At 41.8% G+C, this 23,094-nt stretch overlaps 1 protein-coding gene across 1 annotated transcript; it reads left to right on the top strand.

Moving 5' to 3' along the window:
- The first annotated feature begins 18,463 nt into the window (after positions 1-18,463).
- On the top strand, positions 18,464-22,885 carry LOC119745696 (protein deadpan-like). Its single transcript, XM_038222234.1, has 4 exons — positions 18,464-18,839; positions 19,290-19,385; positions 20,605-20,692; positions 20,939-22,885. The coding sequence occupies exons 1-4, from the start codon at positions 18,792-18,794 to the stop codon at positions 22,048-22,050; spliced, it is 1,344 nt and encodes a 447-aa protein (XP_038078162.1). The 5' UTR covers positions 18,464-18,791; the 3' UTR covers positions 22,051-22,885.
- The last annotated feature ends 209 nt before the right edge of the window (positions 22,886-23,094 follow it).

The following is a 23,094-nucleotide window of genomic DNA, read 5'->3' as shown; positions in this document are numbered from 1 at the left end:
TCCATAACAATAAACAGAATATGTCGAGTACTCGCGTCCGTCTCAACAATACAAATACGCCGCAGGATTGGGCTCCCTTTTTTTCTGCTGGCACGCGAATAACAGGTCTCATCACAGACAGACAATCGGTTTCTTGTTGTGGCTATTTTTATTACTGATGCATTTGTTTGAAAAGAGAAAAGGCACTATGAATCAGACCAGTTTAATTTTGTACACGTGTCGGCACACGCACCGGTACCGACACTATAGCCTGTGGCACGAGCAACCACCACGTATGACATTGCTTGCAGAAAATTCAAATCTGTAAGACATGTGAAGTAATTAAAATCTTTGATCAGTGACAATTAGACTTAATTTAAATATTTTGAAAGGGTGGGCGGTGGAATGAGGATACAGTGATTGCTGATAAGAGGACTGAGATATTTTTTATTAAGTTTTGCAGTTTTGTGTCAATTTTACTTTAGTTGTGTGTGGCGGGGCAAGCCGACAGAAGCACATAGTTTAAAAGGTTCGTGTCAACAAAAAACGCCGCACAAGAAATGACAGTACTGAAAATTGCCTGTCTGTAGGTCGCTATTGTAAAGTTAGAGTTTGCGATGTTACCAAGGTATTTCATCATTAAAAAGTGTATAGTTGGGCTTTACCCGCCTCCGAAACGTATACCACTTCCCCGAATGAAACCACCTATTAGAGTTGGCGATGTTACCAAGGTATTTCATCAATGTGGCGATACTGTGTGACTAATTCTGAAAGTTTATAAACTTTAAGTCGAAAATAAGTTCCCAAAATAACTTCTATATAACAAGTCTTTCGGTCGATAGCGCTTGGCTGTGGTAAAATTATCTCGGCATGTGTCGGGAGTGCGGGAGTTTCGCCTCTCGCTGGATCGAGACACCAAATCGAATTTTTGTCTGGAAATAAAGAAACTATTAATCCGTGTGGGTTGGTGGTCGGTAATCGGACAAATATGTGACATTCATAGCAGACAATTACGTGAATTACACGACATTAGGCTCTGCTGCGAAACAATTATGTTTTTAAAGTTGCAAAATGTCAACCTCGCTGAGCAAAGCCAACTTGTGCTGAAAACCGTCTTTCCTACACAACTGCGTTTATATTTTGCCAAATTCCACTTAATAAACAAACGATGGGTAAAAAATCTGAAATCTTTCACCTTTTTCAGAACTGCAGTGATTTTTAAATCACGAAGGACTGACTCATATTCCTATGTTGGCCTACCGAAACCAAGTCTATTTTTTTAATCTCTGCTTGTTACGGAAGTGAGCACTGAATTGTGTATGAGCTGAAGAATTAAAGAATACGACCACATACTTAGCTGAACTCTGGATTGCTGAAACGTTTACAAAGAATTTCATTTTTTAAATCAACGATTTCCTGAATTACACAATTCCGGTTCTCATTTATCCGTGGCTTTGTAAACAAAACCAGCCTTTCATTCGTTACTGATTAGCGGTTCCAGTGATTGTCGTAACAATAGACGAGGAAGCTAAATTCATCAATATTAAATATGATTTTATTAAATTAACCTGCATGAAGAAAATTAAATTGAACAATCGGCTCTCCGTATGTCGTACGCTATTCATAATTATAGGCCTAGATACGAGGACTTCCGGTGATAATGCCGTTCCTTTCATAATTTTCGTTATGGTCTGAATTTAATGTTTTAACCACGTGGCTATGGATATCCTTTATAGTCCAGCCATTTCCTTTTCATCCCAAAATTTCCAAGATGCCCACAATGTTGTTATGTTAAAGTATAGTTTTGTGCATGTATTTTAATGTTTAGGCTTTTAAAAAAATACTTAATCAGTATTGTGTTTAAAGTACAGAGTATATTTATTTTTAAAAGATCGTATGTTCACATGTACAACTCAGTTTTTTTTTTTAACTGCGAGACATGTTTTTAATAAACCATTATTGAAAAATGGCCTTGTACCACATGCGCCATAAGACCAATTGACAGTTTTCAACATGTTGAAAATAACAAAAACCCAGGACGTACATTATAAAAGTCATTTATTCAATTGCTAAAACATATCAAGGTTTGTCACTGTCCCCGTTAACCCCACTGTCCTTCAACATACCCCCCCCCCCATTCCTTTCAACGCAAATCTCTGCCCTGGTTCTCATTGCTGTGAACGCATTCCTGATATTGGTAACGTCTCTCTCTCTGATAACTGTCATTTGGTCTTATGGTGCATGTGGTACAAAAAAGGTCATTTTTTGCATGTCAGTTACATTACTTGGTGCTCAGTCATCCGTGACGGTAAAATGGAGTTTGTGGTGTCAAGAAAAAGAAGACATGGTTATGTAACAGACGGTGGTTACCATTTTCCTAAATAATTAGTCATGCCAGAGAAATCAACAAAATAAGCTCGGTTTCCTTTTTTTTGAAACACCCTGTAGTACTGCAACTTCTCAGCAAAGAAAGTTCGACAATCTCACATCTCTAAGCTGCTCGGTTCATATACTTTCAGGTCGACAACTTGAACTTCTAGATGACGTGTACCCACTACCCACGGGGGAGACACTGTTTTTCTTCTCAAATATTGATGATTAATGTCCAGATTTAAACGCCAGACAAGAATCGCTAAAAGGGAGCAGTTTGCCCCCCCCCCTGTCAAAAGTCAGCCAAGATCCGACCTTTTATTTCCGTCAAACGCCCAGCGCCACGATTTCGGACAGGTCGCACTTTCCCCAAAGACCGTGCTTAGCTCATAAAATGCCCCGTCGAAACCCCCACGGGGGCCGGTGACGGAGTACCACTCACGGGAAAAACAGTTTAGATCTTTCAAAGATATCGGGACAAGAGAGTAAATGGATGACGGTCGAAAACAATCGAGGTTTTTGTCCACGTTTATTTCAGGCGCGTATGCACTCTTTACACTAGAACTTGGCATATGGAATGACAGGCCCAAATGCCGTTGTTCCAGCCAACGTGCATCAAAAGTACATGAGTGTTTGGAAGGATTCTTGTACTAAAAGAAAGCTGATTAATCGGGCTTTCATATCCTAGACTTTGAAAGTGCTACATGCAGAACTTTAATAAGAAAATGGTCCAGACGTTTGGGTTTCTTTTCTTTGTTTCACTCACCGCATGTACAGAATGGAAACTAACTATATATTTTTGGCTGGATTTGCATTTTTGTTTTCCCAACCCATAATGCCAGAAGCGCTGATGCCGTCTGAGAACCGAAACTGGTGAGGGTTGTTGTGTTCGACCCTTTCACATTAATTTGTTTAAACGGGAGGGGGGGGGGGAGGGGGAGTGTTATCCTGGAGTTCCAAAACACTCCGTTCTGAAACTGATCCGAACGCAGACTTTAAACAAACACTATAACTGCGGTTTGGGAACGCTCACCCCTTTACTATTTGAGGTGGTTTGCCCAAAGCAACGTGACCAAAAATGTGCACACAATGACTCATGACTGTTTTGAAAGAAAGGAAAAAAACATCTCGATTGTGTCATGGGGTAAAATGTGGAAACAAAGAAATAAGGACCAAGACAGAGTGTACCTAAAGGGCCATGCGGTATATTTTTTTGGTTGTTGGATGCATTTATAACATACTCCTGAGCTTTCGGCAACCGCCAAGATTTTATGCAAATACAATTTTTCATATTCATCGGGCTGCAATTCAATGTCACATAAGGCAGAAAGTAGCCTAGTTAGTTATAATAATTTTGTTTCGAGGATGATTTTTCATAAAGTTGGTGTATAACCTACGTGCTTTTTGGGTGTGGCGCCTTGAAAAAAAGACTTTCATATTGAATTGATAATTTTCTAGCATTACATTAGTTAGGAGCTTTCCAATGAGACATCGCACGAACAAAATCGGCTGATGACAAGTACCAATTAATTAATTTCAACTTTTGAATTAGGAGTGGGACACTCCTAAGTCGTTCTGAATAGTGTGCGCAATTTCCAAACTGGAGCGCGCCATTTAAAACCACTTTTTTAAAAAACTATAAAGGCCTTAAAGAATAAAGGCCTGCAAAAACAAACAAGCACATTTATTTGTTACAGGACATTATATTCTATTAAATTTCATTCGGAAAAGAAAATCGAAAAAGCACGTATAGGCCTACCAACTTTAACTTCACAGCCACGGTTGCAATAGAACTTCACGGTAACTTTGCATTCATGTCAAGAAATGACACAGACATTGCAAAAAGTGCAAATTGTGCACTTGCAAACTTAACAAAAAGGTTTCCAATATTTCATTTAAATTCTTAAATGCACAAATATTGGTACAACGGCTTCCCATTATAACAAAACATTGTGTTGTCATTTGAAATTCCTTTAATGACCTTTCAAGTAAATTGAATTTGGTTAAAACAGGAAGTGGACTGAAGTCCGTCAGTTGGATCACAAATTTTGAGCGATATTTTAATGAAAAACTAAGTCTGAATGATTACCAAATTGTGGTTCGTCTATTTTGAAAACAGAAAGACATTTGGCGACCTTTTCAACCGAAACCCGCAAGTAATTCCATTGGGTTTGTTCGTGAGTCTGGGTTTGTTTGGTTATTACTGTCGAGACGGTTTCATTGTTCAACCTGTCTGTCTTTCTCGAGTTACTCCTGTTTGTCCGTCCATCTGTCGGGCTGGCAGTATGTATGAGTTTATAACAATTATTGTTTATGTGCGAGTGTGACGCGACGTGTTGACTGAAACAGCTGAAATCGATCACTCCAAACGTCAGATATTTTCAGCGTCATTTTTGACGGTTTTTTTTCTTCGTCTTCGAATCACAGTTTAATATAGACGAGAAATTGATTGATGTGTGACGAGTGTAAGCTTTATTTGTTATGTCTCAACACGGGGTCTAGCCTTCTTTTTTTCTCCCAGAAAACCGCAAAGAAAAACACCTTTTAGGAAAAGTCTGCGGTCCACCTTCCGAGGGCGTGGGAACACGAGATTTAGGCAAAGGGGCTGACATCAATTAAAAGAAATTACGGGTGCCAGGCTGTGGTAGTTTGTAATTCGGCGAGGGGGGCTGATAGGGTTGACCCCGTGCCATTGCCTTGGGGGTACAGTCTGGGACGTGCCCCTGTTTCGACCATGGGTCTGGCACGAGGAGGGCTTGTGGGGGTAGGGGTGCGGCGTGTGATGCGTGCTCAGCGGGTCTTTGGTGGAGAAATTCGCGGCTGCACCAGGGCAAGATACCTGTCTGTGAGTGGCCAAAGAGCAGGTTGTGTGGTCAAATTTTCAAGAAAACATTGCCTTAGTCACCAGGTTAGTTTTTTTTCTTCAGCTTTTGGCAATTTAGAATGAGGTTATCGATCCTCATTTCTCCCGTTTATCCTTGCCTTTGTGTGGTTATAGCGTCTGGGTTTTTTGGATTTTATTTTATTTTATTTTTTACTCCTTTAAGAAATACCCCCCCCCCCAAAAAAGGGGGGGGGGGAATACCTTACCCCTTTAATATCGTTAAATAAAAACCTATTACAAACCAAACATTGGTATTGTTTTTCTTTTCTATCAATTTTAGTCGATTTACGCAGGTGAGAACAACGATCAAATGTTAAGGGTAAATTGACGAATTACACGAAATGAAGGGCCAGGGAATTCAAAAAACATATAAAAGAAAACAAAAGATACAAAAAGTAATAGACAGAGACTGTATGGGTAAAGGATATGACGCAAGGATGCTCAAGTACGTGAAATAAGCTAAAACTTTACTTTCCATAAACCGGAAACCAAGACTTTTTTTCATATTTATTCCGTTTAAAACATCATCTTATCAATTCCAGAAATCACTGTGTCACCATGCCAACAAGAAAACTGCCGAATTCCCAAGGAGATTTCACCCGCCAAAAAAAAATAATAATTGAGAAGGAAAAACAACGGCCGATCGGTTTTGATTGCTTGTCGTTCGCACCTGTAAACGTGTGCGGTTTTATCCCTGGTCCCTGATTGGTCCGAGCCCCGGTGGAAATACGACACGCTTTGCAGAGGAGCGTGAGAAAAGTGCGAAGGGAGTTATGCCAACCGGAGGGGGGGGGGGGGGGGGGTTCTCACTACTAGACTTGTCCAAGTCGCATCATGCACGTCTAATGATTTTGGAACGGACGGACAACTGTGAACACTAACTCTTTTAACTGCTTTATTTGTACTGGTCCCAGAGGGCCAGCCTACAGTGCCCTAGGTACCTATCTCATTGATTCACTGATTGATTGTGAATTAGACTCACATACAGGGCGAGTAAAATAAAGAAGAAACCCTTACTATCGGGACTATTGTTTTAGTGAAGTTCTGCATGTAGCACTTTCAAAATCTACTATGTGAATGCCCAATTCATAAGCTTTCTTTTAGTATAAAATCATTCAAATCACTCATGAAATGTTTAAGTTACGGAATTTTAAACACAACCTCCGTTTTAAAGTTCTGTCCACGGATCACAAAGAAAGGTGTGGGTTCTTTCGGCAAAACGAAAACAATTCACACACATCCCTATGTGATTTGTTTTTGTTTTGCTGAAAGAACACTTACCTTTTTGTGATATCCGCGGACAGAACCTTAACAAGTTGGTTGTGTTTAAAATTCCCGTACCATGAAAAGTACATGAGTAATTTGAATGATTCTTGCACTAAAAGAAAGCTTATGAACTTGGCTTTCATATCGTAGATTTCGAAAGTGCAACATGCAGAACTTCACTAAAACAATGGTCCCGACATTTGGGTTTCGGTTTTTTTACTCACCCTGTATAAGCCTCACCTTGGACAAAACAATTGACCCAGGTGACTACCTAGGCTAGACCCCTCAGACCATTCGGTCTGAGAGATTAGCTTTATAGTCTTGCCTACAAATACTATGATTTTACATCACCAAATGTCAATTACAAATCATTCAGTCTCACAGTAAAGCTTTTTGAAGTAGGCCTGAATTGTGACAAAGACATTCCTTTTATGATCTTCTTCCCTTTTCTTGTGACAATGACTAGTGACATGACTTGTAATTGACATTTTGATTGACTAGCTGTTATATAAATTAATGCCCCCCCCCAAGAGACTTTTTTACCACCTACGTTTTTACCAAGCGATTCTCTCAATTACTTCATTAAAAATAAAGTCACCCTCGATTTCTCGACCATCTGCGAAACAAAAATGCATTGTAACGCACCTTATTTGCCTGCTGTTTTTGTGAGGTATACTCCGTGCATTAACAGCAGGGGAATCTATATTCCCTCAAAGGTGACGAAGTCAAAATACCACTCACAGCTTTAACAAAAGAGAAATTCAATATCTGTTTGTTAGGAATGGAAATTGAAAGCTAATTCGCAAAACTCCCAAATAATAGTTCCGTCGCCTCGGTCCGTGCATCGTAATCAGCAATTTGTTTCCGTTAACTTCAATGTCTCTTGAGGAGAAATTACTTAATTCAATGCAGCGAGGGAGCGGGACTTAAAAAGTCGCCGCCGATTTACATTCCCGCCAAAAGGTGATTGCAATTGTTGACAATTTGTCTGCGTCGTCGAGAAATCAACTCATCGCCTTGATATGTATAAAAAGGACCACCGAAACGAAAATCCGGCGGTATGGTTACCGGAGGATATTGAATTTGGCCCCGGTGATATCAGATCTCGGAATTTCGGCAATTATTGAAAAACTCCGGAGAAGCGATTCCGCCGAGAGATTACTGAGAGGTATTTTTCTGTTGACAATTCTGACTGGAACCGGTGGCAGTGGGAAGAAAGTCGACACCGCCAAATTGTGGTCATTAGAGTGAGAGTCCCGGCCCACTGTTTACAATTAACTGAATTGACTTTTGAAAAGAAGAAAAAAATGTTTGCCGGTTTGTGTACACGGGTTGCTCCATGGGAAATAAGCCACCTGTTTCTGAAGGACCTGGGGTATGGATTGAGGACATTCACTCCAAATTTATTTGCCAAAAGTTTGTGCCAAAAGTTCGATAAAATTATGGTTCGACAAAACAAATGTGTACTTTCTGGCCGTTGGCATCCAACGTTCCTTTTATACTCTATGGTTTTACAAGTCTGGTCAAATTACTGTTTCAAATTATTCTCTGATTTTACTGAGGATCGAACGACAGCCACGAGATCGCACGAGACCACGCGAGATTTTACGAGACCACGCAGATTCTCCCAAGATCTCAAGATCTCAGGTCTCAGGAGATCACGTGAGACCACGCGATTAATGAAGACATTTTGCGTCATCTCTAAATAGTCTGCAGTTATCACACAAATAATCTCTTGTTGAATAAGAGTTAAGACTATTATTGCATCAATAAACGATGCATGCTTCGTTAATCAGAGTCAAACACTATACTGTTTCTACTCCGAATACAGACGTTTATTTGTTCGACATCAAACATCACCTGTTAATTAAACAATCAAAACATTTCACGCTCGGGCCGGTACCGTGCATCGGCATGGTGCGAGCATTCCTCAGCGCGGACGCCGTGGGAAAGAAGCAAAAAACCCTGACGAAAACACCGGCTACTGTAAACAAATTTTATGCTTGATTAGGAGGGGCAAAAGCAGCCTAAAAATGTGCCCCACGGGGAACAAACAACAGCCGCCACGGGAAGTGCGCGTGGCCCGCGCTCGGGACCCTGGGACTCAGCCCCGTGATTCGGGCCTGGCCCCCAGATGGCTTAAAGCTTTCGCCCTTGCTTTTTTTCCACTCTTCCTCAGATGTCGGGCCTTGGTGAGTCGGTCTCTTCAAGTTCACGGAATTCCCACGGAAAAAGATCGAACATAGTTGGGATTGGTTCTTGCAATGGCTTGCGCAGTGCTTGATAAGGCCAGGTCAAGGATATGACTTCTTTTGTTGTGTCGTAATTTACAACTTTGGCGCTAGCTTCAAATTGCGCTCTATATGATGTCATTGCGTTAATTTATTCAGCAGTTGAAGAGCTCGAACGCATGGGCCAAGAGATTTCAGGCTACGTACTCTTTTAGTTCGTCTATACCCATTCGCATTTGGGACCAAACCCCATGAATTCTTAGCTTGCCTGATAAGAAAAAAAAAGTCTGGCACCTTGAGAAGAATTAGGATAAAATGAAACCTTTTTTTGCAGGTAACCAGACGGTTTGATGATGTACAATTTGATGGAATAGGTGTACATTCGATTGTGGCAACATAAGCCCAAATGGGGATAATTTCTGAGTGCTGAAAAAAAAGTGCACTGGAGTTATTGCTTAACACGAAAGGTTTGGGTGTTTTACATTGTATGTATAAAAAAAACCCTCTACTTTGTCCTGTTTCGTTTCTGATGGTAGCTAGTAAAGCATATGCCAATTCTTTCTTGTTTTCATTGCAAACATTTCATTTTTCCCAATATGAAGTTGTATCTGAAGTTTTACGCCGCGCCCCTTTAAAGTCCAACACATTGTGGGAAAATTCCCACCCGAAATTCTGATGGGGTTTCCTCCTGTTCCCAAGAGCCACAGCTACCGGCCCCGACGGAGGCCCATTACACCTTGTGATTTATAGAGATCGCGATATTTATTATAAGCCACTTGCTCTGGGGATTTTTGTTTTGTTTATAGAAAAATAGGGAGTATTGTTGTTTGTACAAAGTGGCCCAATAAACAGCGGTACTGATGGAGTCGGGAACTCTAAACACATCCGTGGGATCAGTGCGGTGCGGTCGCTGGTCAAAATTCTAGTCGTTAAAAATTAAAATTGGTACACCATTAACATTTTCCTCCTCGATTCAAGAAGAAAGGACGATTGTTTCAGCTTCAGTATATCGATATCGAGCTGCATTGAACTCGACAACAAAGGTACGCAAAATCAAAGTTATCCAACTATGGAGCTACACCATGATCAAAATCAAGAAAAGAAACAGAGACTCAAGTTTTAAAGGGGCAGACACAGCCCCAATGTCATCATGACTAATCCCAGAAACTCTTCCAGAAAAAAAAAATCTCACGGCAATTACACATCACGGTCGTCCCCCACCGAGAACATTAGCAAGGTGTACACCTACACCCGGGTTCTGTGTGCCAGCTGGGAAACATGTGGTCACAACCCTGGTCACACCGGTGCAGTAAGGAATCCATGGGAAAACGCAGGAACCTCTGTCTCCCACGGAACGAAAAACCGCTCGGTGGTGTGGGGAAATTTGGCGCGCGCGTGCCCGGGCCGATAATTCAATTTTCCCGTGCGACCGCGGGTGGCCGTCTAGGGTAGAGCTTGTGTTGTGTGTTGTTGGAACGGAATCGAGACTCGCGCCAAAATGTGTGTTTTTTTTACTGCAAGAATCCCGTGGCGATCCCACTTACTTTTAGTTTTATTTAGACGGTCTTATGGTTGTGCCGTTGTGGCGTCTTATAATACAGAAATTGAATACAATTGTCATATCAAAACCATTTATAATATTACAAATATTTGATGCTCCTGTCTCATTTGTTTTCCTATTAGAGTGCATTACAAAACAATAGAACAAATAATTATGACGGTTTGCCAAATATGAAGCGTTTTATGAGATGGGGGAGGTCTGGACTTCGTGTTGGAATTCAAGGTATGTTTGGTTATAAACTTATAATCAAGGTACTGTTTTCAAGTGATTATCTGTTGCAGACAATAATCACCCCGGGAACATCGTGAGAACTGGATTTTCTGGCAGCAATTCATGAGCGAACTTTATTTTTCTATTTTGATGATGAACTGTAACCTTAGAGGCAGGTCTTCTTACAATGATAAAACGAGCTGGAACACTGATGTGTTTATTTCCAAAAATGTAAGTCAAAGTTTAAACTATTCCAGCTACTGTCAAATGATGTGACTTTTGTCAACAATGTGTGAAATCGAGATTACGATTTTGTGTGTGCCAGTATTTGCCTTTGTTGTCTCGAATCCACATGTTATCTTTCCCGCGCAGGTATAGAGTCGAATATGTATATATAAGGAAACAACGCCGAAAAGTTTGTATTTCGCTGGTTCCCGCGCCAGGATCACAGGTAAACAATCCCGACAAGAGAACTTCGCGCGACTTGTGAAATTTGGCGCGCAGGACGGCCCCGGCCCAGCACGTGCCAAACGTGTTGTAAAAACTTTTCTCCTTTTCTCTGTCTTGCGAGTTTTTTTCTTCTCCTCCTTGGTCACGTCACCTATCAGCAGACTTGGCAGCCTGCCACGGGAGTTTGTTCAGAGCGTGGGAAAGTTTCCCCAGGTCGGTCCCAGGAGGGTTTTTGGAGTCGCGGTAATGTACCCATGGCTCGTCGTAACCGTGTCAGTCTTGGGCAGGCGTCACAGCAACCTTTGCAGGGTGCCTGACGTGACGTTCGACCCCGGGGCCAATCAACCCTGGACACGCTGATTTAGGAGCCCCGGTTGGAGTCTCGGTATTTTTCTGTTGTGACGGTGAGGTGTTCGGGGGGGGGGGGGGGGTTGAGATCGTAAAATGTGTAAAGGGAATTCTACAATGTCATAATTTTTGCCCAATTATTTTGATGGCGTTACTGATTTAGCACCTTGCGTACATCTGCGGCACCCCTGCTGCGGCCTTGGTAAGTCAACGACAGCGGGGAATTAATTATGAGCGCAAGAAATACAAATCTACATATTTGAAAAAAAAAGAGTTCTTTGCAGCAGAGCTTTGCAAACCTCTATCGGGGTGTGTCGAGTCTATTTGTCTTAATAACTTGAAGTCAGTAGGCCAATTGGTTCATTTCTGAAGTGTATTTATGTAGCACTTTGATAAATAACGATGCAACCTTATTGTCATCTTTATTAACGGTAAATAACAGAAGGCATTGTCATTTTCTTATAATCATCATACAACATCACCTTCATCTACCCTCGCGATCACTGAATCCCAGCTCACGGTCTTTGTTGATTAGCCCCCATTTTCCCTCATCCTCCTCTAAGAATTCCTCCCCATCCTTTCTCAATCCCAGCATCACTGTCTCTTAACACTGTATCATTTTTCATCCACGTCAAAAATACATTGAACTACATGTATCAAGTATTTATAGAACCCTGTGGATGTGAAATAACTCGATGTTTCAAATCATTTGCATATCATAATCGTGGTATCTCTGCACATCAGGAATACATTAGACTGGAAACCTGACCTCTTGTACAAGTGCTGGTGTAGCATGAATTGAGGTTTTATGAAATACGGACTCATTGGTGGTATTGCGCATGCTCATGCATAGATAATTAGGAGAGGGACCGGTCACGTGAGAGGGTTTAACCAATAATAGGGGAAAAGAGTCCAATTTTCATACGAGTCCGATTTTCATATGACACCGGAGACTACACAGGAAGAACCGGCAAATTTCATTGTTTGCTATGCGCCGTGACGAATCTAACTTCTCTGCAATCTCATTGGCCGAGTTATCAAACTGCGCATGAACGAGGACCGCGCAGTGGCTATTTCTGCTCGTGTAAATAATTATTGAAATCCAGTTGACCCCACGTCAGAGGTCACAGGGACAACGTCACACTGGTCGTTTTCTGGTTTTAGGAGTCCATATAGTATCATTGTCCGATCAGTCACGCGCCGGCTGCTGTGGCCGTGCCGAATAAAGCCCCGCACGTGACGTGAACATGGCCCGTGTGTGCGCAGGGTTTTTAAAACCACGCGACCGCTCATTAATTACCGTTTCATACTCCGATTTAAAAAAGACAGAGAGAGAGATATATGGATTAAGCACGTGAGGAGTTACAACGTAATTTGTTTACCGGGACCTATGCTGCGTAGAAATTAAACTGCAGTAAACTTCATTGTTAAATAACATTTTGACCCACGCACACAAAAGAGATTTCGCTCGGTGTACATTTTTACATACGATTTAACAATGGAGCTGTTGAAAAAAAAAGAAGTTTGGTTTTGTTTCGGACTCAAAATTCTATAAAAAAAAAATTGTTTTATAAACATATAGAACCTGAGGAAGAATACACTTGCCAAGCGTAAACGTGGAAGTTCAATTCTCCTTTTTCTTATTTAATAATTGGACTACTAGTATTTGGTACATAATAATTCACAATATTTTGATTTTGATTTTCCTTAAGTTCTAGACACGGATACATTGTAAGGATGTGAATTATATAGACAAAAACATAACTATCATTATTTTCAACAAATGGATAAATTATTGGGTTTTTTTATATTGGCTAAGCACCTCGGCAAAGTTTGTCAGCATAGTACGGCAGATATGTGATGGGATTGTACCTGTACCTTTGATGATACAAGCATGGCATTTGGCACACAGTCAGAGCTGTCATGAGAGAGATATTTGGCTATAGAGCCATCGCAGATTTGTCCTCTGAAAATATATAGGTAGAATAACAAGCAATGGTAGCCATTTTGAAGATTTTGAAAATTGCTTGCTATTCTACCTATATTGTTTTTTTTCAAAGGATAATCTGTGATGGCCCCACAGCCAAATCTGTTTCTCCATGTTCAGACATGCTCTGACCATGTTTTCTTAAGACATACTACCTCCATGCTCTGACTGTGTGTCAAATGTCATGCTTGTATCATCAACGGCACAATTCCCCCAAATATTTCCCCTATCTGGCCCACTATAGCATTATTACAAGCGGGTTAGAATAGAAGAACAGATTATCTTGCTGTTGTATATTGCTATTGATTTGTGTGCACTCTGGTTCTGTTTGTCTTCTATGAGGATTTATGCACACCCATTGGAAGCCGGATATCGTGTGTTTGAACGCTGTACATGTATGTTTCCGCGAAGAGCGTCGCGAGACCAGCGCGCCTGCCGGGTACCCATGAACCTACCGTGGGAACTGCATAGTTGCCCTGTTCCCTCGGCCCAATTCTGCTAGTCTGCACCCCCCTCTTTATCGCAAAACGGGTCCTCAGACATTCGTGAGTGGGAGGACTTGGTTTTCAAGATAATGGCCGCACATTTTCGGGGGTCACATCGCGGTGCATGTTTGCCAGACCCCCTGTCTGATTCGGAAACATTTTTTGAGGGAAACAAAGTCAGTGTGCCACAGGTGAATGTAGGGATTTAAAAAAAAAGGAATTTAAAACGAAAGAGTAAAAAACAAGTGACATGTTTTATTGCTACTCAACACTTTCAAAGTTGAAACCCCGTAGGTAACCGACTTAATGGTATTCGGATTTTCATTGCAAAGATTGCACTTTAAATAATTACACAAAGTATAATTATGTTACTTAAAGTAAAAAGTAAAAATATTTCATTCTGTGTCAGTTAATCCGGCGCTTCTCCCCTTGGATGATTATTAATAAACATATACATATATTCAAAATTTTGGTACAAGCAATCATGTGGTGTGTCTGTTTAAAAGCAATCAATGAAAGCAAGGGAATAAACTCAATTCATTTATGGAGCTACAAGTCTAGAAATTTTAGGTTTAAAATTCCCCAGGTTGCGCAATATACGGGATGTTTTTCTAGAAATGTTTTTGCAAAAGGGAATTTTTTATTAAAGAATGCGTGTTTTTTTTACCGGAACAAAAGGGTCTGGCACTTGACGCATGACTTGGGTTCAGAAGCGTGGAACAGTCACCGCCCCCACGATTATTTCCAATCTGGCAACAAAAAAAAGGTGATTTTTTTACAAACAAACCCCTGACTGATCGTCCGCACGTGTACGCGCATGCCAGCCCTGGCCGAGGGTCATGACCCCTACGCACTGTAGACGCATGCGCAGTGGATGCTCATAAGACAGTGTGCTACCGAAAAATGCAGCTCATTTGTTTCTTTACCGTGTGGTTCACGGCAGATTGTAGTTCCCTCATCACCAACGTGACCTGCACGCACCACCATGACATGTGGGCTATGCATACTCTGAGAAACAGGGCATCCATTGCATGCACCAGGCTGCATTAATTGTCTTCAATCCGTGTTCACCACTTTGACCTAAGTGAATGAACTGATGGTTTGTATGCGTCATTCATAGCATCTTTATCTCGTGAAATCACCACTGTGACCTTTTCTATGCAGTTTTTACTTCAAAACGGGTTGACATTCACATCAGGTACATGCTTTGGGTCACACATCTATAAACCTCCCCTCTTCACCATAACTTCTATATCTCACCATGATCACACCTAGAACAATCCAGACTCTGGAATGGCATTTTTTTTATCACCATCCTTACCCTCACGCCCACCACGCTGACCCATACAAGATAGCCACACACTAATAAAAAAGTTCAACATAAATATCAAGGCAACTATTCAACTCTTCAAACACACTGGCACTGCTCAAGAAATTTGCTTCTGAACGGTTTGAACTTCACGCATGTTTGTTGAAACACTTTTGTGAACATCAAGCATTTCTTTAAAAAAATAAATGCATTCCGGAAGCTAAAATCCTTTTTTTTTTCAGACGTAACAAGAAACTCACAGCAAATTGATTGATGACCATCATTCTGGCTTGACATTGATTGTGTGCGTTAAATTCCATATCGGAAAAAAAATTCGCGAACTGACCCAGTTTGCTTTATTATCACACCGACCATTTCAATGTTTTTCATCAGGTTTTCACTGTATGCAGAGAAAGCGCATTGCACTTTCAGCGGCCGAGCGAGCTGGAGCAAGCGCGTGACTGTTATGGCGCCCTCTCGTGGTCATCAATGTCAGTTTCAGTGTTTATGTAATAACTTTGTTGTTCTTTGCAACGAAGTAACTCACAATTGGCTCGCCCGCAGATGAAGAAAAAAAAAATACACGGCTTACAAAATGTGAGTTCATAACATGAATAGAATATTTGACTTTCAAAAAAAAATGTAGTTTTGTTTTGGGGTTTAATAGATTTCATTTCAGTTACAGTTTCTCCCATAGTCCCAAAATGTTGTGTTCGCCACCTTATACAACGCAGAAAACTAAAATTTTATTTTGGAATTTATTAGTGGAAATATAAAAAAAAGCGTTTTTAGCGTAGTAAGTTTAATGCAGTACGATCATTGAGAATGTGATCGTCCCATAAAAAAACAAAGGCGATGAAATTTGAAACATTTTTTTTCGCGCCAAATTCTTTGCTACACAAATCGCATTCTAAAGATGCTTTCGTTTCAATTCAGGCCTATCAAGTTTGTAGTGTCTCAATTCTTTCAAAAACCAATTGTGTATAAAATCCTTCCAAAAACAGGAGTTTAATTAATTTCAAGAAATAAAAAAAAATGTTCAGAGAAGACTTTAATTTTTTTGACAAGTCACGCAAGTTGCTGCGAGGTTTTTTTTTGTTTCTTCCCAAGTATATAATCCATTGTGGCGACCGCAACATGGTAACATAACAACGTGCAGTGACCAAAAATATCTTATCGGTCCCCCAATCGATATACAGGGAATACGGAACGCCGGGCGATAAGGAGCTGGGCCGTTGAGTGTCTGCAGTGGCCGGGCACGTGCGAAATCAAGTGGGGGACTTTTGACTCTCGAGTGCCTAGCTTGGCGTTGGGCCCCGACCGTGGGAAAATTCCGATGGTCTCGCTTAACAGGTGTTTTTTCTAAAACCGCGGAGTGGCAGTTTATTTAATCAGTGCTGATTTCTTCTCCTTTTTTTTCTTCTCTTTTTCCCCCCTCTTCTTTGACGCCCCCGCCGTCTCGTGTGGTTTTATCTGCATTTTATTTATTCGTGACGACTGGAACATTGTTTATTTCGCATATTTTCGGGGTTTTTGTTTTGTTTCTTTCAGGTTTCGGTTTTTATTTGGGTGTCAGTGGAAATAAACGATGCCAATTGCTTTAAGACGCAAACACGAATAAACTTTGAGAGGGCCAAGCCGTATAAATTTAACAGAATTTAAAAGAATTGAAAAGTTGAACAAAGAATTTAAAAGAAAAAAAGCTTTGTTCTATTTTAGTTTTTGTTTCAAATTTGTAAAATTCAAGAAAAATCGATTTGTAAATTGTAAAGGAACGTTCACTCTCTGTGTCATATCCCCCCTTTTTTTCTTGAAGAAGAAATCGATTTAATTTAGAATGTAACCAACTTTAGTATTTAGTTTTTGTTTGGGTTGGATCGATCCCTAGAATCCTTTACTCACACAATAGAATTTCATGTTGATGTTATTCAGTTTTTGACGACAATTTTTAATTTTATTTGGAGAAAAAAAGCCGGTTGCACTCAGTTTTCGTTGTTGCTTTTTTTTAACTCACCAAAAAGTTTTAGATAAAATTTTCCCCTTGTCTCAGAAAAGGGTTGTTTTTTGTACAAACGTAGACAATTTACCCAATTACAATGCCTTTTTCGTTGTTTGAGAGATGCCGTTTAATAAAAAAAAGAAGTAATTATTCATTTACTCCAGTGGCATGTTGGAAATTCCTTTGCGTGCAAGACATTCAAGGGTCTGCCAGCCACGCCGAAATGAACTCAGAAACAATCCTCTTTTGTTTATTAATTCAATTAATTAAGACAAAAAAAAACCAAAGAAAATCGCAAACAAATCGCTTTTAAAGCTGTAATGATGTCGACAAATAGCGCAAATTGTTCGTGTGGCATAATGTGGTTGTACCTGGCTGTGAATTGACAATAACAAAAAAGATAACAGAAAAACAAAAAGGGGACAAATCACTGGACAGGACCTCTTGGCACCGCTTGGACGGCGATAAGGTGGCTCGGGTAAGATTTATTTCCACACAGGTAAGCTGCAAAATCGTTGCTTTGTTTGCCTTTCCCATGGTTCGGTTCCGTGATAAGAACACCCCCCTCAAAATATCATCGGTAAACATCTCGTAAATACCTGCTAAATATGACCAGATTGTGAAAAGCAAAGAGACGGCGCGATAAAACGGGGATACCGGTGACGAAACCAACTACGGCTTTCATAAACTAATTTTTTTTATAGAGTAGTTAAGAGTGTCCAAGAGCGTCGGCTCCTCGAAATTTAAAGGCAAGAAATGCATTAATAATTGCTGATAGTTGGCAGGTTATTTTTCTGGGATTCTGATTAAGTGGGGGGGTTTTATTTCACAGCGCATTCCGATACGACAGGTTCTATTGTACTCGAGCGTGGGACAGTCAGGTGGGGATGTTTGCTGTGATGCCGTATGCGCATTGATAGGCCGGCGCGGTGTGGTATACAGGTCTCGTGATGACGCTGTGTGATTAACCACCGTGTACCACACGTACTGTACATGGCATGGCAGCGGTCCCACAGCATCAAGCCCAACGGATCACGACCCTGTCGCTAGCAACAGCTCACCACAGGGAACGTTATCTACGATCATTGTTTACCTTTGCCTGCCTGTTTACAATTAGCTGAGTCGTCGTCGGGCCCGATGGGCGGGGTTTTCCCACACTCGGGCACGCTCGACGTCGGCCCGTAACAATGGAGTCGGCACGTGTGGTTCACGGATAACAAACCGGCATCGCATTCCGATGAGCAACACGGTGGGCCCGTGGCTCCACCCACGTGGGACGTCACCGCGTCCTTAATCCAATCGCGTGCGCGCGGCCCGAGGCCACCGGCCAATCCGCGCCGGCGTTTCCCGGCGCACTCGCCGCCGGTCGGTGATGACTGAATAAAATTAGCTGCGCTCCGCTGATTGGTCGAGTGTCTTGGAATTCGCTGGTGGGAACCTGTGTGTTATGGAATGTTCACACGAGTCGGCAAGGCATGCGTAAATGAACCGTTCAATAGCGACGTGCGGCCAAGAAGTTAGTCAAAGTGCTGTGTGAAGGCATTCGATGCGCAAATCCCATCACATGTAACTTGAAATATTCCTGTCACTGCACTGAAGATATTCAGTCATACAATCGCCGTACGTCCCGGCACACGCCACACGCTCCGCTCTCTGGATTTATATTATTCCTCGGATTTTTTTCTACTGCTCCATTCTCGTTTTGCTTGAAGATGCCGATAGATACCAGCAACAAGCCAAAGATGCACGAAGGCCGAAAGGTAATTATATGCCCCATTTTATTTGTCAAAGTTTTTTCACCGAATGATAGTGTCCCCTTGACAGTTAAGTTTTTATTTGCTAATTTAGTTCGCTCCAGCTGTACAATATTACTTTAGTGACAGTTGTGAAATTATGCATTGGAATGTGATCTATCTCAATGTACCACAGTACGAATGTTCAACTTTGGTTCAACCGTACATACAATTGAAATATTTTTGTATCAATACAAATCTTGAAAGGTTCTAAATAAAGTTTCTGTCAGACATGGTTGATGATGATACTCGTGATTGTTTGCTGTAGTGTAGGACTATCATGGAGCCAAGAAAAGTGGTTGAACTGTCTCGACGTAAAGTACCGAGTTCAAACGGGTTTCAATGGATATTTACGTTGAGCATTGAAACGTGGCTTTTACCAATTTAAAATTGATTATTTGTTTCTTGCATTTTCAGTCTTCCAAGCCATTGATGGAGAAGAGGCGTCGGGCCCGCATCAATGACAGCCTCGGCCAGCTCAAGACGCTCATCTTGGAAGCCACCAATAAAGATGTGAGTTCTCCCCATCTTGTCTTCGTGTATTAAACTTAACTTTTTTTTCTTCGAACAAAATCTGCCCTGTGTTATTTCAATTTCATTTGAGTCTGCAAATTATGTTAACACAAAACAGTGTGTACAAAGTATACCAACTGACCAACATGACCAAACTGATCGTTGCGCTACATTCTTTGTGTGTCATGTTTGTACTCTAGTGGAGTGATATTCGTTCATCTTACACAGAAATTACAGCGCTCCATCTTACTGGCTTCCTTCTAACATTTTTTTTATTATTTGAAGCGTTTTGCCATAGTATCTGTCTTTCAGTTATGATTAGTAGTACGACGTCGTTATCAGATCCTTGTGTTTAAGAATGACGACAATTAGTTGATTGAGACGTTTTTATTATTTTAACACCTATGTGCATTTTTGCACGGTTTCGTTTTACGCGCCAATTCTGGCATTGTCTTCTTCGCTATTTCTCAACCGTCTCAAGACGTCACTCCTTCAACAAACAAACTCCCTTCATCTCGCGCGCTCGTGAGTTGTGTATATTTGCACATGTCATTACCCCTCGACCCCCAACACCATCCCCTAGAATACATACACAAACCAACACCACTCGCGGGAGAGCTCTGGTCATGAGTCATGAGGGCCCACTTTGTGTCTTTCAAGAACCCACTGATTTCCCCGCCAAAAATTAAAAGAGGGATGACTTTAGACTTGACGACAGCTTAGTGAAATTGGATCCCCGTGGGACTTGGCGCGGCGCAGAGGCTGCTGAAGACAGCTCCGCTCCCACGACCTCTTGAGCGTCGCGCGCTGCGCGCTCTCCGCACGGCCGAAACCCCACGCAGAGCTTAACCCCAATTCGGATCCCACGGTATTAAAATCCTTAATTTCCTTCAAGTCAGTCAATGCACCTGTTGTCTTGCTTGAAGACACGAGGTTTTTCTCTCCCCCCCCCCCCTCCATCAGATAATTGATGGGTCCCTCTCCTATTCAACAGCGCACGGGTTCAATACTTACTGGCCCGTGACAGGTCCCTCTTTGGGGGGTGGTCAGTCACTCGCATCACACTAGTGGCGCGTGTTTCAAATCCATTTTAGGGCCTGGTTTTCGACACCATCGACCGTACCCAACCCTTCATCGACCGGTCAACCTTTATTGCGCGCTTTGCATTCCTTAGCTGTTGACTCATGTTTCTCTTTGTCCTTTTTGTCTCTCCTTGCAGAGTTCCCGCCATTCTAAGTTGGAGAAAGCTGATATCTTGGAGATGACTGTCAAGTACCTTCGCAACATGCAAAGACAACAGATGTCGGGTAAGGATAAAACAAATATATTACTTCTATTTTTAACGTTTGTCCCTGGAGTATCAATGAAAGAAATAAACAAGTGAAAGACGGCAAAACAAGTTGAAATTCAAATTTTAATTGAAATTAGTGTTATGAAGATGATACTGGAATAATTGAAAAGTATGTTTTTTGATTGTGAAGCTTAATCAACGATTGCTGTATCGTTTTTCATAAAATTTAATTATTTATTTGTTTTTTATGTTATCCTTACAGCTGCCATGAATGGTGATCCTAACCTGCTGAACCGCTATCGCCTCGGCTACAGCGAATGCATCAGTGAGGTCTCTCGGTTTCTGACTGGGTCCTCCGAATCCAATGTGGAGGTACAGACCAACCTCATCGGTCATCTAGCCAACTGCTGCAGCCCGCAGCAACAGGGTGCAGCTGGCCAGCAGAAGCAGCAGCAACAACAGCAACAACAGCAGCAGCAAGTACAGGCATCGCAGCAGCAGCAACAACAGCAAGTGACCTATGCCCCCGCAGCTACCATCTCCCAAGCGGCCACCGTCCCGACTTCCATCCCAACATCGGTCGTGCAGTCCCTTCAACAGCAACAACAGCAGCAGGCCCAGTTGCAACACCAGCAGCAACAACACCAGCAGCTTCAAGTAACTGTGCCTTGCTCGACTGCCCCCCAGTCTCTCCCTCAAGCCGTCGCAGTGAATATCCCGAGTCAGATCCATCCCGCGGGTCTCAAGACGGACACTAACAACATTGCCCGTGTCATCTCCGGCATCCCAATCGGTGTGCCGGGCACACTACCTTCGGGTGAGATCACGGTGGTCCTGCCCTCTCAGGCTCTCCCAGGTGGGCAGCTTCCTAGCCACTTCATCCCCGTCTATGCCCAGAGCACACCTCTACTGTCACCGCCAGCCTCCTCACACAGCGGCAGCACCACCCCATCACCCATGTCTAGCCCCACTTCCTCCATCAATTCTCCGACCCACCTAGCAAACGCTCAGGTCTACCAGCCCACCATCACCAGGGAGTCATCCCCCCAGACGTGCTTCGTCCCGTCCCACACGAACTCCCACATGAACTCAGCGGTCTTGTCCCCTGCCCCTTCCCCTGTCACACATGGGGATTCCAGGGGGTCAGCTTGCAGTCCAGTGGCAGGGAATGTAGCCCCCGTCATGGTCCATGCCGCCCCAACATTTGTCACCCTTCCGGCACCCTGTACCGTCTACCAGACCTCTCAACTACAAGTTGCTGAGAATGCCCACATCCAAGCCGTCAACCAAAGTCCACGCAGTACCGTCTTGCGACCCATCAACGCAAACATCCCACACCAAACCGAACACGATTCCATGTGGAGGCCTTGGTAATAAATGCCTCAACCAAAGACTGAACTCAAAAATACTTAAAAACAAATCGCATGTATAACTGTGTGCATGGGATGTGTGTCGTGAAGCTTGTTTTTGCATATTTTACCCGCCTTTTCCATTTTCTAATTAAGCTTGGCTAAGAAAAGAAAGATGCAGCATTCCTGACAAAGACACTTAATGTATTCCATTTTTTTGTACTCCCGTGTAGCATTCCAGTTCTTAAACATCAGGTTTAATCTCATGCAAATTTGTTAGCAAGTACATTTTGTATTCACAAGTAAAGCATTCCTTCTGGGACTCTGTATTGAGTAACTAAATCGAAAGTTGATCATTCATTTTCTCACGGGCCGTAACTTTGAACGGCAGTTTAGTCACCTGCCAAGGTGATATTTACTATGCAAAAGCCTGGCACTGCTTCAAGTGACGTGAAAGTTGTCATTGTTTGGTTTTCTTGAGTTGTACATACATGTAGTAATTTATTGATACCTTCGAGAAAGCCAATCGTGTGGAGAAAAAGCTATGCAAATGAAAACCTGTTTTCATATTTTGTATATACTCTAGAGTTTTTATATAAAGTTTTGTGCTTCCAGAAAATTCTGAAAAAAAAATCAAGACGATATGAATGTTATTCAAGATTCTTGTGAAGATATTTTTGATGATGCTTGATTTTGTTAGTCACCATGGTTACCAAAGTATTCAATTCTCTTTTTGGTGTTCACCAAATGTGCCGAGATGAGTCTTATTTGATTTTTTTGTACGATTTCTAAGATATATTTTCATATTGTTGTGACTGGAGAAAAATGAATAAAAATATACAAGCGAGTGAAACATAGAACGATGTCTACATTTACTGTTGATTGCTTGCGTAAATATTGTTTTTTAATTTAATGACTACGCATGTTCAAGCATAATGTTTAATATAAAAATATATTACAACTATATAATATATGAAATATCTTCTTGCAAGGGGAATAGATGCACACAAAAAAAATGCATTTTGGAGAGGGCAGGCATACAACTTTCCTCGGATCAGCTGATTTCCTC

The sequence above is a fragment of the Patiria miniata genome, unplaced genomic scaffold, assembly GCF_015706575.1.
Source record: "Patiria miniata isolate m_02_andy unplaced genomic scaffold, ASM1570657v1 HiC_scaffold_7, whole genome shotgun sequence".
Lineage (NCBI taxonomy): Eukaryota > Metazoa > Echinodermata > Asteroidea > Valvatida > Asterinidae > Patiria > Patiria miniata.
Note: the sequence above shows the minus strand (reverse complement) of the source record. Positions and strands in the feature narration are given on the sequence as shown.

What these genes read in the sequence shown, in the direction of transcription:
- LOC119745696 (XM_038222234.1), top strand. Translation starts at nt 18,792, where the DNA reads ATGCCGATAGATACCAGCAACAAGCCAAAGATGCACGAAGGCCGAAAG. An exon ending in TGGAAGCCACCAATAAAGAT is followed by an intron (nt 19,386 to 20,604) that starts GTGAGTTCTCCC and finishes CTCTCCTTGCAG; the next exon opens with AGTTCCCGCCATTCTAAGTT. An exon ending in GCAAAGACAACAGATGTCGG is followed by an intron (nt 20,693 to 20,938) that starts GTAAGGATAAAA and finishes TTATCCTTACAG; the next exon opens with CTGCCATGAATGGTGATCCT.